Consider the following 11,548-nt stretch of genomic DNA (forward strand, 5'->3'; position numbering starts at 1 on the left):
AGGACCTAGCGCAGGCTAGGAAACTGTTCTAACTCAGCCATATACCAAGCCTCTGGCTGTTAACTTAATTCAGAATATTATCACTGATGAACACGTTTCTAAAACTGACTGCCCCTCCCCAAGGAGATCAATAGCATCAACGAATGAGGGAGAGGTGGCAGCATGAAAAAGTAACCTTCAGACACCCAGAGGGGCCACCAATGAGATAGCTTCCCACCCCTTGGAGGTCAGGGTGCTCATATAAAAAGCACTGTCTGATTAGCAGGCTTCCCAGGAGTCATTACAGCCCAGGTGTGGATGGCAGTGTTTCCTTTGTCTTCTATCTTAAAGATATTTTGAAAAAAAAAAAAAACTTCACTGGTAAGTTGACTGAAGATGTCTCATGCCATGTTTTATTAGCTCTTTCCTCTTCCTAGAAACTACCTCCTGTCTTGCTGCACACCTTGCTGCTCCAATTGGGGGTTGGGGAAATACACCCACCTGTCTATTCTGATCCTAGACTGGCATACCTCAGGGAGGTTTCAGTTTGTTCCCAGATTGCTGTGATAAAATTAATCCTATAATAAAACAAGTAACATTTTTGTCTTCTCAGTGCATATAAAACTTAGAATTTACTGTGTTCAGAAATGCTATTGTGTGTACCTTAACTTAAAAAAATATTTTATTGCTCAAAGTTCTAAATACTATCTAAGATATTGGAAACATGGTGCAGATAGAACCGTTCAATGCAGGATTGCTGTTAACCTATGATTTGTGAAAACTATATCTGCACAGTGCCACACCTCAAGGTGTGCCTGCCATCTGTTCTGAATTTGCTCCATGTAACTGCCTTGTATTTGTCCTGTTTCTTTCAGTCCTTTTCCTAGGACCATGTCTTCCATCAAAATTGAATGTGTTTTACGGGAGAACTACAGGTGTGGGGAGTCCCCCGTATGGGAGGAAGCTTCCAACTCTCTACTGTTTGTAGACATCCCATCAAAGAATATTTGTCGATGGGATTCCATCAGCAAGCGAGTGCAGCGAGTCGCTGTGGGTAAGTACGGAAGCCGAGCTCCTTTCCTTGCAGTGAGCCATCTTTTCCCAGTGGAGAGGATAATGTCACCCTGTTTGTCATTGCCCTGGATCCTTCTTGTTAAAGCCCAACTGATGCTTCGAAACCATTTGAGTAGTCATGTTGGCTATGACTATGATTCCATGGGTGACTCACTTGAACCCAAATTGGCAATGATGAATCTCCGACGCTTTTCTCCTCCGCTTGTGTGGGTCACAGCATTCCTAGCTTTCTTTGTTTTGGTTTGTGATGCTGGCCCTCAGGCAATCTCATACTCATTGTACCACATTATTGTTTTGATACTTAGGTATTATACTGTCTCTTTCCTGATCGACTTCAGATAATAGCATCCAGAGCCAAAGACTCCATTAGTGGCACAGCAGAAGCCATCTATCCTAGTTAGGCCAAAACCACCATTTAAAAAAACAAAACCAAAAAAACAACAGATGTAAGATGTATCTATCACTCACTTCTTTGTGAAAGAGTTCTTAGGCTTCAAAAGCATCAACCAGGACTGTGTTCACTGTGCAACCGTGGGATTTCTGACAGGACTCCCAAGACAGCTTTGTGGTTTAAGATAAGGAGTTTCTAGGGCTTTTTTATGGCTCAAAGCAATGGGCTGGGTGTGATTATCAGCAGACAAACAAGTTTCTGGTTTTATTATTGGATCCATGGGAAGAGATACCAGGATTTTCCCAAAATTACAGGAATTTCTGGTTTCTGGTATCTTCCCATAAATCCAACTGAGAACTTAAAGCTTGTTTTTCCTGTGGTGTTGGGGATTGAATCCAGAGGCTTGTACATACCACAAACTCCATTCCCAGACTAAACGTAGCTTTGTTTAAAAAAATTGATTTTGTCTGTGTGGGAGCACTGGTCCCATGGCACATATGTTGAGGTCAGAGGACAACTAGCAGGAGGTCGCTCTTTCTTTCCACCATGTGTGGAAGTCAGAGGACAATTTTAGGAGCCTTTCTTTCAACTATGAGCTTTGGGGATTGAACTCAGGCCATCGGGTTGGTGAGCCATCTGTTTTCTTGATAAGGCAAGTACTTCCTATATAGCTACTAAGGTTGATGTGGAACTCACAGATTCTTCCATTTCTCAAATGCTACTAGGAACAGCATCTAATTTACCTATCAATGTGTTTATAGCTTCAAGGAAAATGTTTATGCCTCTGGCCTCCTTGGTCCCTCATTCCCAGCATTCACAAAATTCCTACCCCTAATCTGCAAAGCTTCCTGCTCATAAAAAGGGTTTGTGTGTTAGCAGGAATTCAGGAGGCTAAGCTATCAGGAGATATCTCAGGCCATAGTTAGGATCCTTGTTAAAAAGGTCCTTTATATGGTCTTGCATATTCCCAGGGTTCCCAAAGACTTGAGTCAACTTCTGAGCAGGGCTTTGTGCTTAAGAGTATTTAGCATTAATGAGGTGCTTAGGAAATGTTTCTAAACAAATTCCGATAGATGAATTTCCTGTGACTACTGACCACGGTAATCTCTTTCCACTTAAAAAGAATATTTTTAAATACATGGAAAAGTATTAAAACCAGATAAACTATTAAAGTAAAAGATATAGTAATATTATAAAGAGATAGAAAGATTGTTCTTCATTGCAGTCCAGTTGCATTATTTTTTTTTATATTTAAAGATTTATTTATTTATTATATATGAATACACTGTAGCTGTCTTCAGACACACCAGAAGAGGGCATCAGATCTCATTACAGATGGTTGTGAGCCACCATGTGGTTGCTGGGATTTGAACTCAGGACCTCTGGAAGTGCAGTCAGTGCTCTTAACTACTGAGCCATCTCTCCAGCCCCAGTTGCATTATTTTAACCATGCATACTTTCACAAAATATTTGAGAAATGAGAAACAATTTATAATTAAATATATTAAAATAAGGGCCTTTTGAAAATGGTATTAATTAGATATGGTAGTGTACACCTATACTACCAGCACTCAGAAGGTGGAGGCAAAAGGCAAGAGAACTCTCAGCTACATGATCAGACACCTTCTTGGTACCATTAAAATGACCTCTGTGCTGCGGGGCCATCAGAGCTTACCTGTTGACTTTGCCTCTGCAGATGCCCCAGTCAGTTCAGTGGCACTTCGACAGTTGGGTGGCTATGTTGCCACCATTGGAACCAAGTTCTGTGCTTTGAACTGGGAAGATCAATCAGTATTTGTCCTAGCCACAGTGGATGAAGATAAGAAAAACAATCGATTCAATGACGGGAAGGTGGATCCTGCTGGGAGATACTTTGCTGGTATGATTTCTTATTTTACCCCTACTTGCTGTCTTTGAATCTTACTTTGTGTGTATCACTGTGTGTGTGTGTGTGTGTGTGTGTGTGTGTGTGTGTGTGTGTGTGTTGGTGTGGGATGGAACAAAAAACTATATATACTAGACAAGTGCTCTATCACAAAAAGTAATACTATATAATGAACACTTCATCTCTATATATTCCCATACCTAGAGCTACTCATAAACATTTTGTTCTTGTTTTATTTATTTATTTATTTATTTATTTATTTATTTTGGTTTTTCTAGACAGGGTCTCTCTGTATAGCCCTGGCTGTCCTGGAACTCACTCTGTAGACCAGGCTGGCCTCGAACTCAGAAATCCGCCTGCCTCTGCCTCCCAAGTGCTGGGATTTAAAGGCGTGCACCACCACCGCCTGGCTTGTAATCTATTTTCCTCTTCTTTCAAATGAAGTATGAAATAGTAGCTTTCTGGTTTCTTCATTGTAATCAGAGTCTGCTCTGGCTTCTGAGATCACATGACATCCAAGTCTATCTCCATCAATACTGAAAAGAATAATGTCTTCAGTGAATGGCACACTTGAGAAGGATACATACTCTGCTGTTGTTGGGCAAACATTTTGTAAGCATCAATAACACTCAGCTTTCAGTTCATCTATGCATTTGCCAACATCCTGTCTATTTCTGTCTACTACTGAAAGAAGGAAATTGATTGTTCCCAATGTAATTCAATATTTTTCTACCTCTTTTCGGTTATGACAAATTTTGCTTTGTGTATTTTCTAGCTCTACTAGTAAACATACACATTTAGAATTGCTATGTATTGTTAGTGAATTGGCTGCTTTAAATCTGTAACTACCCTCTTTGCCATATGTAATGTGCCATTTTTCCTTCATTGTTTTCAAGCATCTTTATTTGACTTTGGTTTTCAGCAATTTGATCACAGTATGTTAGGTATGGGTTTCTTTCTGTTTGTTGTGTTTTACATTTGCTCGGCTTCTTAAATATACTGAAAGCTTTTATACTTTTCTCCATTCTTGGCAGTTTTCAGCCATATAATCTTCGAAAACCTTTGGCCTTGCACCCTTTTTCTCTAGGAACTCAACAAGGTATTAGCCCTTTGGCTGTCCCATGGCTACAGCTCTGTTCCTTTTTCTTCCAAGGTGTTTTCAGTTTTTCTCTTTGCCTGACTTCTATTGCTCTAACATTGGCTACTCTACTCTGATGCTTTGTTCTTGCCGATACTCTTCGGCTAGTGAACTACTTCAATGCAATGTCTATTTTTTTTGGTTATTCTTCTCATCTTTTACAACTTTGGTAATGTTGTCTATTTGAAATTTCATTTCATGACTACTTATTTTTTTCTGTAAAATTTGCATTAGTCTTTACCAAAACCTTCCAACATCTGTGCCATATAATTTTCAGAATCTGTTGATTTCCTACACTGATGGAATCATCCATCATTCCCTGTGCTGCTGAATTTATTAGTCATACTTCTGTCACAATAATGAGATAAATGAGACAATTAACTTATGAAGGGAGAAAAGGTTATTCTGATACATGTTTTTAAAGGTTCTAGTCCATGATCAAATAATCCGATCGCTTTGGGCCACTGGTGAGGCAACACATAACGTTAAGAATGTGTGGTAGAAACAGTGTCAACTAACTAGACCCCTTAGAACTCCCAGAGACTGAGCCACCAACCAAAGAACGGGCTGGTCTGAGGCCCCTGACATATGTGTAACAGAGGATTGCCCTGTCTGGCCTAAGTTGGAGAGAGTGCACTTAATCTTGATGTCCCAGGGTAGGGGATGCAGGGGGCACCCTCTCAGAGACAAAGAGGAGGGAGAGTGAGATGAAGAACTGTGGGAGAGGGAACCAGGAGGAGGGGTAATGTCTGGAATGTAAATAAATAAAATTACTTATTAATTATTTAATTACTTAATTATAATTAACCATATTGTATTAATTAAATTTATTGATGTAATTAATAATTAGTATTAAATAATCAAAGTAGAAATAAAAACAAATGTAAGGAAACAACAACAAAGGAATGTGTGATAGAGCAAACTGCACACCTTGCGAGCCAGCGAGCAAATGATGACAACACTGGCCAGTGTTCCACAATCCCTTTAAAGGTCATTCCCCCAATGGCGTGAAAACTTCAAATAGGCTCCACCCCCTAAAGAGCCACTGCATCCCAGGGTGCCAAGCCTTTAACATATGGATTTTTGAAGATATTCAACACCAAATTATAATACCAAATAATCCTAGACATTATGAATGTTACATTATGAGACCCTGAACATTGCTTAAATAATTTAGAACATGTTATAGTTATTTCAGGAAGCAACATATGTGTTTGGAGGAAGGCCAGTCATTCTAACCTGCTTTGTGTTAGGTACAAGGAAGATTTGTCCCATATGTGTGCCTGTCAGCTAATTTGGGGCAGGAAAGTTCTACCCATTAGCTCCATTTCCAAAACCTTTGGAATGCTCATTACAATCTGATCTATTTGATACAGGCTGAGGATGAGCCTAGGAGTTCTTTTTTTTTTTTTTGGGACAGGGTTTCTCTGTATAGCCCTGGCTATCCTAGAACTCACTCTGTAGACCAGGCTAGCCTCGAACTCTCGAATTCAGAAATCCGCCTGCCTCTGCCTCCCAAGTGCTGGGATTTAAAGGCGTGCGCCACCACCGCCCGGCTGAGCCTAGGAGTTCATACATTTATTTATTTATTTATTTATTTATTTATTTATTTATTTTTATTTCATGTGCATTGGTGTTTTGCCTACATGTATGTCTGAGTGTGAAGGTGTCAAATCTTGGAGTTACAGACAGTTGTGAACTGCCATCTGCTTGCTGGGAACTGAACTCAGGACCTCTGGAAGAGTTCCCAACTACTGAGCCATCTCTCCAGCCTTCATCAATATCTTTTGAGGGGTTACATTTTTACATATCGAGGACTGTCCTCAATCTCCTCATCTTCCTCCTTCAGTCTTCAGAGTGCTAGGATTACAGGTGACCATCACACTTGGCTTATAGTGTGCATTTTATTCAAATGTTATACTTGTGCTTAGTTGGAGAAAATGAGGTTAATACATGTTTACTACTTATTTGAAACTATATCTCTAAATTGCTAGTGTGTGTGTGTGTGTGTGTGTGTGTGTGTGTGTGTGTGTACTTGAGACAGAGTGTTGTTATGTAGCCTAACTGGGCCTCAAAGTCATGAAGCTGTTTCAAATTCACCATCCTATCTCATAATCTGAAGTATTGGTTTCATAAATGTGTGTCACCACACCAAGCCTTTGGACAGATTTTCATTTGCATTAATAAGAAAGATAGTTGCCATCTTTAAAATACATCTAGGAGATTGTTTAAATTTGAGATTGTATAAAATTCTCTTGACTTAAATACCGAAAATGATCATTCGTGAGGAAGGATGGAGTTGTGTGCAGGGTGAAAATCTGCAGGACTGAGCTAATGGGGTTTTTTGTTGTTGTTGTTTCCCAAAGGCACCATGGCTGAGGAAACGGCCCCAGCCATTCTTGAGCGGCACCAAGGGTCCTTTTACTCCCTCTTTCCTGATCACAGTGTGAAGAAATACTTTGACCAAGTGGACATCTCCAATGGTTTGGATTGGTCCCTGGACCATAAAATCTTCTACTACATTGACAGCCTGTCTTACACTGTGGATGCCTTTGACTATGACCTACAAACAGGACAGATTTGTATGAACATCTTAATTATTTTTCATATCACTCATATTTTTGTATCTCCTTCAGCCATGTGAAAACGTCATTATTTGTCAAGTAGAGGACTCCCCAATATAGTGGTGATAGCACAAACGTCACTGAGCTGCCAGTGACTGTGGTCCTCAATACATCTCCAGTCTGGTATTTGAGACTGACCCTGTAGCTGCACTAGACAGTGCAGATAAGCCTTGAATTTTCCTTTCTATCACTAAAAAGGGCCTCCCTAGAGAATGAATCCTGCCCTATCAGACAGTGCCAAGAGGCACAAAATTTACAGCAGAATGTGATAAAAGAGGGAGGACTGAAACTTTTGGTTCTTGAGTCTTATTTGATCTTTGGTTAACCATAGGCAAGTAGTCAGGGGCAAATGAACAACCTTTGAAATGGAAAAATAACAGAAAACTGCTTCCAGGTTGGTTCAGTTCCATCAATGTTCTGTAAAATGAGCCATCACTGGAAACTTCAAGGAAACAAATTATTTAGAAGAATTTAGAAGGGAGACCTTGAAACTGATGAAAAGTGCCAGACAGTAAGAGCAAAACCAATAATAAAAAAGACTTGAAAAAATTCACAAGACAAACTATTCTAGTACAGATGCTTTTCTTTGAAGTATGGAGTGCTCTTTTTATGACTATTCTTACCCAATTTCCTTACACACGGCTTTAACATTTTTCCATTATATTTCAATCTGATTCCTGGAATGACCTGAATTTTGTAGCTGGATGCTCTTCTGCACTGTTTTTGAGGTGCTGGGGATCAAACTCATTTCTTTGTGTGTGCACTGAGATGCAATTCCAGTTCTCTCCTCCATTGTGGATGGTCCCCTCCTGTGGACTTTTAGAATGCCTTTCCTTTAAGAAGCAATTTTTTTAAATAGTTTTTTTTCTTAATTTTTATAGAAAGTAAGAAAAAACGCCGGGCGGTGGTGGCACATGCCTTTAATCCCAGCACTTGGGAGGCAGAGACAGGCAGACTCCTGACTTTGAGGCCAGCCTGGTCTACAGAGTGAGTTCCAGGACAGCCAGGGTTATACAGAGAAACCCTGTCTCGAAAATAAAAACCAAAAAAAAAAAAGAAGAAAGTAAGAAAAAGAATATGAGTCTTCTAAGGTTTTATGCATACATTGTTCATATAGTACCATTTAACTGCAGTATAGATCTTAGACTTGATCAAAGTAGAAGTTTGAAGAACTAAGATAGTGATCTAATCACAGACTGAAGAATATCTGAGATGGGTTTGCCAAGTCTTAGTTGAGGTTGGCCTTAAAGAGCTACCTATTGACTCTATGGTGGCCAATACTTCAAGGCTAATTCTAACACTGAAGCAGGAGGATTACTTTAAGACTCTGAAGACCACTTGGGCTACACAAAGAATGCTACAGCCTTTGATGTAATATAAGACTTTGTCTCTAAATAAATCATTCAGCTTTATTTGACTTAGGAGGAGAAGACTTGTCGAGCATACATAAGGTTCTGAATTCTATCCCCAGAACTGCTACAAAAAAAAGAAGAAGAAGAAGAAAAAGAAAGAAAGGAAAAAAGACAAAAGAAAGAACAAAAAGGAAAAGAAAGCATTTAAATCTTTATAAAGACAAAAGGGAGTGAATGTATTCCAAATCATGTATTTAAAATCCTTTGTTAAGTGACCAGTATTTATAACCAGCTTGAGAGCTCACTGTTTGTCCGTCAGCATTGTGTGACCCACTGTTTGCTCATGTTTTGGTTTTGTTTTTCAACCACAGCCAACCGCAGAATTGTTTACAAGATGGAAAAAGATGAACAAATCCCAGATGGAATGTGCATTGATGCTGAGGGAAAGCTTTGGGTGGCCTGTTACAATGGAGGAAGAGTAATTCGCCTAGATCCTGAGACAGGTAGGCTGGAGGCAAAATAGAAAATCCTACCCACTCCAGAAAACACCAGCGCTAGACGCCATTACTAATACAGTTAGAGAGATAGTAGTGGTCTTAACTGAATGATTTTGGAAATAAAAACAAAAGCTATAGCCCTAAATTTATCGTTAAAACATCTTCTCCCATGGAAGTAAGCTTCTCTGCCAAAACTCAATTGTCAGAAAAGGCACGTTAAGTTAAATAAATACATAGATGGAAGCCAGGTAATATGGTGGCTTATGAACCTAAGTGTAAGGAAGCTAAAACTAGAGAACGGTGAGTTTAAGACAGCCTAGGCTACATAGTGAATACTAAGCCATGTTGGGTTCAGCGTACATTAATTCCCTTCAAGGGTTGAGTTTTGACTTCCATAGTCTCTTAAACCATCCCCATCATCCATGAATGGTCCACAAGCATTATTTATGTTGGAAATTTCTAGAACTAAATTTTTAATAATATATTTGGTGACCTAGGGAAAAGACTGCAAACTGTGAAGTTGCCTGTTGATAAAACAACTTCATGCTGCTTTGGAGGGAAGGATTACTCTGAAATGTACGTGACCTGTGCCAGGGATGGGTTGAGTGCTGAAGGCCTTTTGAGGCAGCCTGATGCTGGGAACATTTTCAAGGTGAGGTGGTCTTTTTTTCTGTGGGGGGAGGCACTGTGGAGGATATTCTGTGGGGGGGCACTATGGGGAGTATTCTGTGTGTGTGTAGGGGGCACTGTAGAGGGTATTCTGTGTGTGTAAGGGGATACGGTGGAGGGTATTTGGGGGGGCACTGTGGAGGGTATTCTGTTAAAAATAATTGAATGGTGCTTTTGCAAACATCCAAAAATTATTTCCATTTATCATGTTACGCTTATCACACTAGACTTAATTATTTCAGTTTTCTCAAATATACATTATATAAAGTTCAGGATGGTGTGTCTGGCTTATTTCCAGTATTTTAAAGTCTTTTCATGTTTCAATAGTATTTGTAAAATCACTTGATTGTTTTGATGTCCCAAAGAGATGTGCAGGTTTTTCACATTTTTTTTGTGACAACAAACACTGATTTTTAAAAAAAACCATACACATTTTGAGGGCTGAGAGATGGCTCAGTGGTTAAGAGCACTGACTGCTCTTCCAGAGGTCCTGGGTTCAATTCCCAGCAACAACATGGTGACTCACAATCATCTGTAGTGGGATCTGATGCCCTCTTCTGGTCTGAATGCAGTATACTCACATACATAAAATCTATGAATCTTTTTTTAAAAAGTAGAAAAATAGAAACCACCTTTCTTGGCAGATGAGAAAATGATAGAAATAAATTGTTTTCTATCAATGTGCATGCTTGCTCATTGGTCCAGAATAGATTTGAATGACTGCTTGAATCATATAATAGCTTGTCAGCTAATTCTTTTTCATGATAGAAAATAAAACCGGGGTTGTTAAAGGTAGTTAGATATATTATTATAAATCATAACTTGTTTGGTGTTTGTTTGTGTCTAGTGAGGTCTTACTATGTAGCCCAGGCTGGCCTTGCACTCACAGCAGTCTTCCTGCCTCAGCCTCACAAGTGCTGGGATACAAGTATGAGCCACCAAGCCTGGTTTTGTAATGATTATTTTGAAGTCTATTTTATAATTTATCAGTTCCACTCTTTTTTTTCCAACAGATAACAGGTCTTGGAGTCAAAGGAATTGCCCCATATTCCTATGCAGGGTGAACTACAGCTCTTCCTTGCTATCAGAAGAAAAAGCTTTGAAGATAACTGAAGAATTAAGGGACTGAAATCAATGAACTTTCAATCTAGTTTTTTAATGATGTGTTGATATTTTAGCATGGTTAAGCTTTAATTTACACTTTTGATTGGGTACTGAGGAGTAAACCTAGGGCATAGCATATTAATGAAGAACATATAGCAACAGTGAACTCCATCCCTGGATTCCTCTATTTACAGTTTTTGAAAGGTCAAAGACTTCCCCCAGAGAATGACAAGTGGTTTTGACAACATACTCTAGGGCTTCTATTAAAAATAATCCTGTAGAAATGCAAAAAGAAGTTTAACTATCAATCAGCCTGATGATTGCAAATTGCTCTGGGGCTTGAAATGGGACTGTGTCCATTCTTTTTCTGCGTTCCATAATTGCTATGCATAAGGCTTCCAAAAATCGGCGCATAGAAACTTAGCGATAATTTATAATGATTATGTGACTCTTCGTGTGTATTATTTTACAAACTAAAATACTGCCAAAAGATGTTAGTCAAACACTGGGGCACAATCTGTGGTTCTAACTGCCACCTAGTGGCCATACAAATAAATGCATCATATTGCAAAGAATTTCATTTCCATTGTTTCATTTTTACATTTATTCTCTCTTTTTCTCTCTCCTGCCCTCTTTCATTCTCTCCCTCTCTCTTTCCCTTCCTTTTTCCCTCCCTCCCTCTTTCTTTGTGTGTGTATAAATTGATCAGAGAACAACTTATGGGACTCATAGTTTGAAGGGATTGAACTCAAGTGATACCTTTATTGGCTAAGCCATTTTACTTGCTGCTGCTGCTGCTGCTGCTGCTGCTGCTGCTGCTGCTGCTGCTGCTGCT

The 11,548-nt window shown here is 39.3% G+C and overlaps 1 protein-coding gene across 2 annotated transcripts; it reads left to right on the plus strand.

Annotated features, from left to right (window-relative positions):
- Window positions 1-245: 245 nt before the first annotated feature.
- Window positions 246-11,288, plus strand: Rgn (regucalcin). 2 transcript variants are annotated; one of them, XM_028776100.1, is made up of 7 exons: window positions 246-360; window positions 855-1,033; window positions 3,141-3,323; window positions 6,834-7,049; window positions 8,815-8,946; window positions 9,438-9,592; window positions 10,623-11,288. In XM_028776100.1, exons 2-7 carry the CDS (start codon window positions 871-873, stop codon window positions 10,671-10,673), a joined length of 900 nt encoding a protein of 299 aa, XP_028631933.1. In that variant the 5' UTR covers window positions 246-360; window positions 855-870; the 3' UTR covers window positions 10,674-11,288. The 2 variants fall into 2 exon arrangements, with proteins under 2 accessions (XP_028631933.1, XP_028631934.1); XM_028776101.1 differs by lacking the exon at window positions 6,834-7,049.
- Window positions 11,289-11,548: the final 260 nt, after the last annotated feature.

This window comes from Grammomys surdaster, unplaced genomic scaffold, assembly GCF_004785775.1.
Source record: "Grammomys surdaster isolate TR1022 unplaced genomic scaffold, NIH_TR_1.0 265, whole genome shotgun sequence".
In the NCBI taxonomy this organism is placed as follows: Eukaryota; Metazoa; Chordata; class Mammalia; order Rodentia; family Muridae; genus Grammomys; species Grammomys surdaster.

Coding starts and splice junctions, on each gene's coding strand:
- Rgn (XM_028776100.1), top strand. CDS start 871: ATGTCTTCCATCAAAATTGAATGTGTTTTACGGGAGAACTACAGGTGT. Junction 1,034..3,140: donor AGTGCAGCGAGTCGCTGTGG/GTAAGTACGGAA, acceptor TTGCCTCTGCAG/ATGCCCCAGTCAGTTCAGTG. Junction 7,050..8,814: donor CCTACAAACAGGACAGATTT/GTATGAACATCT, acceptor TTTCAACCACAG/CCAACCGCAGAATTGTTTAC.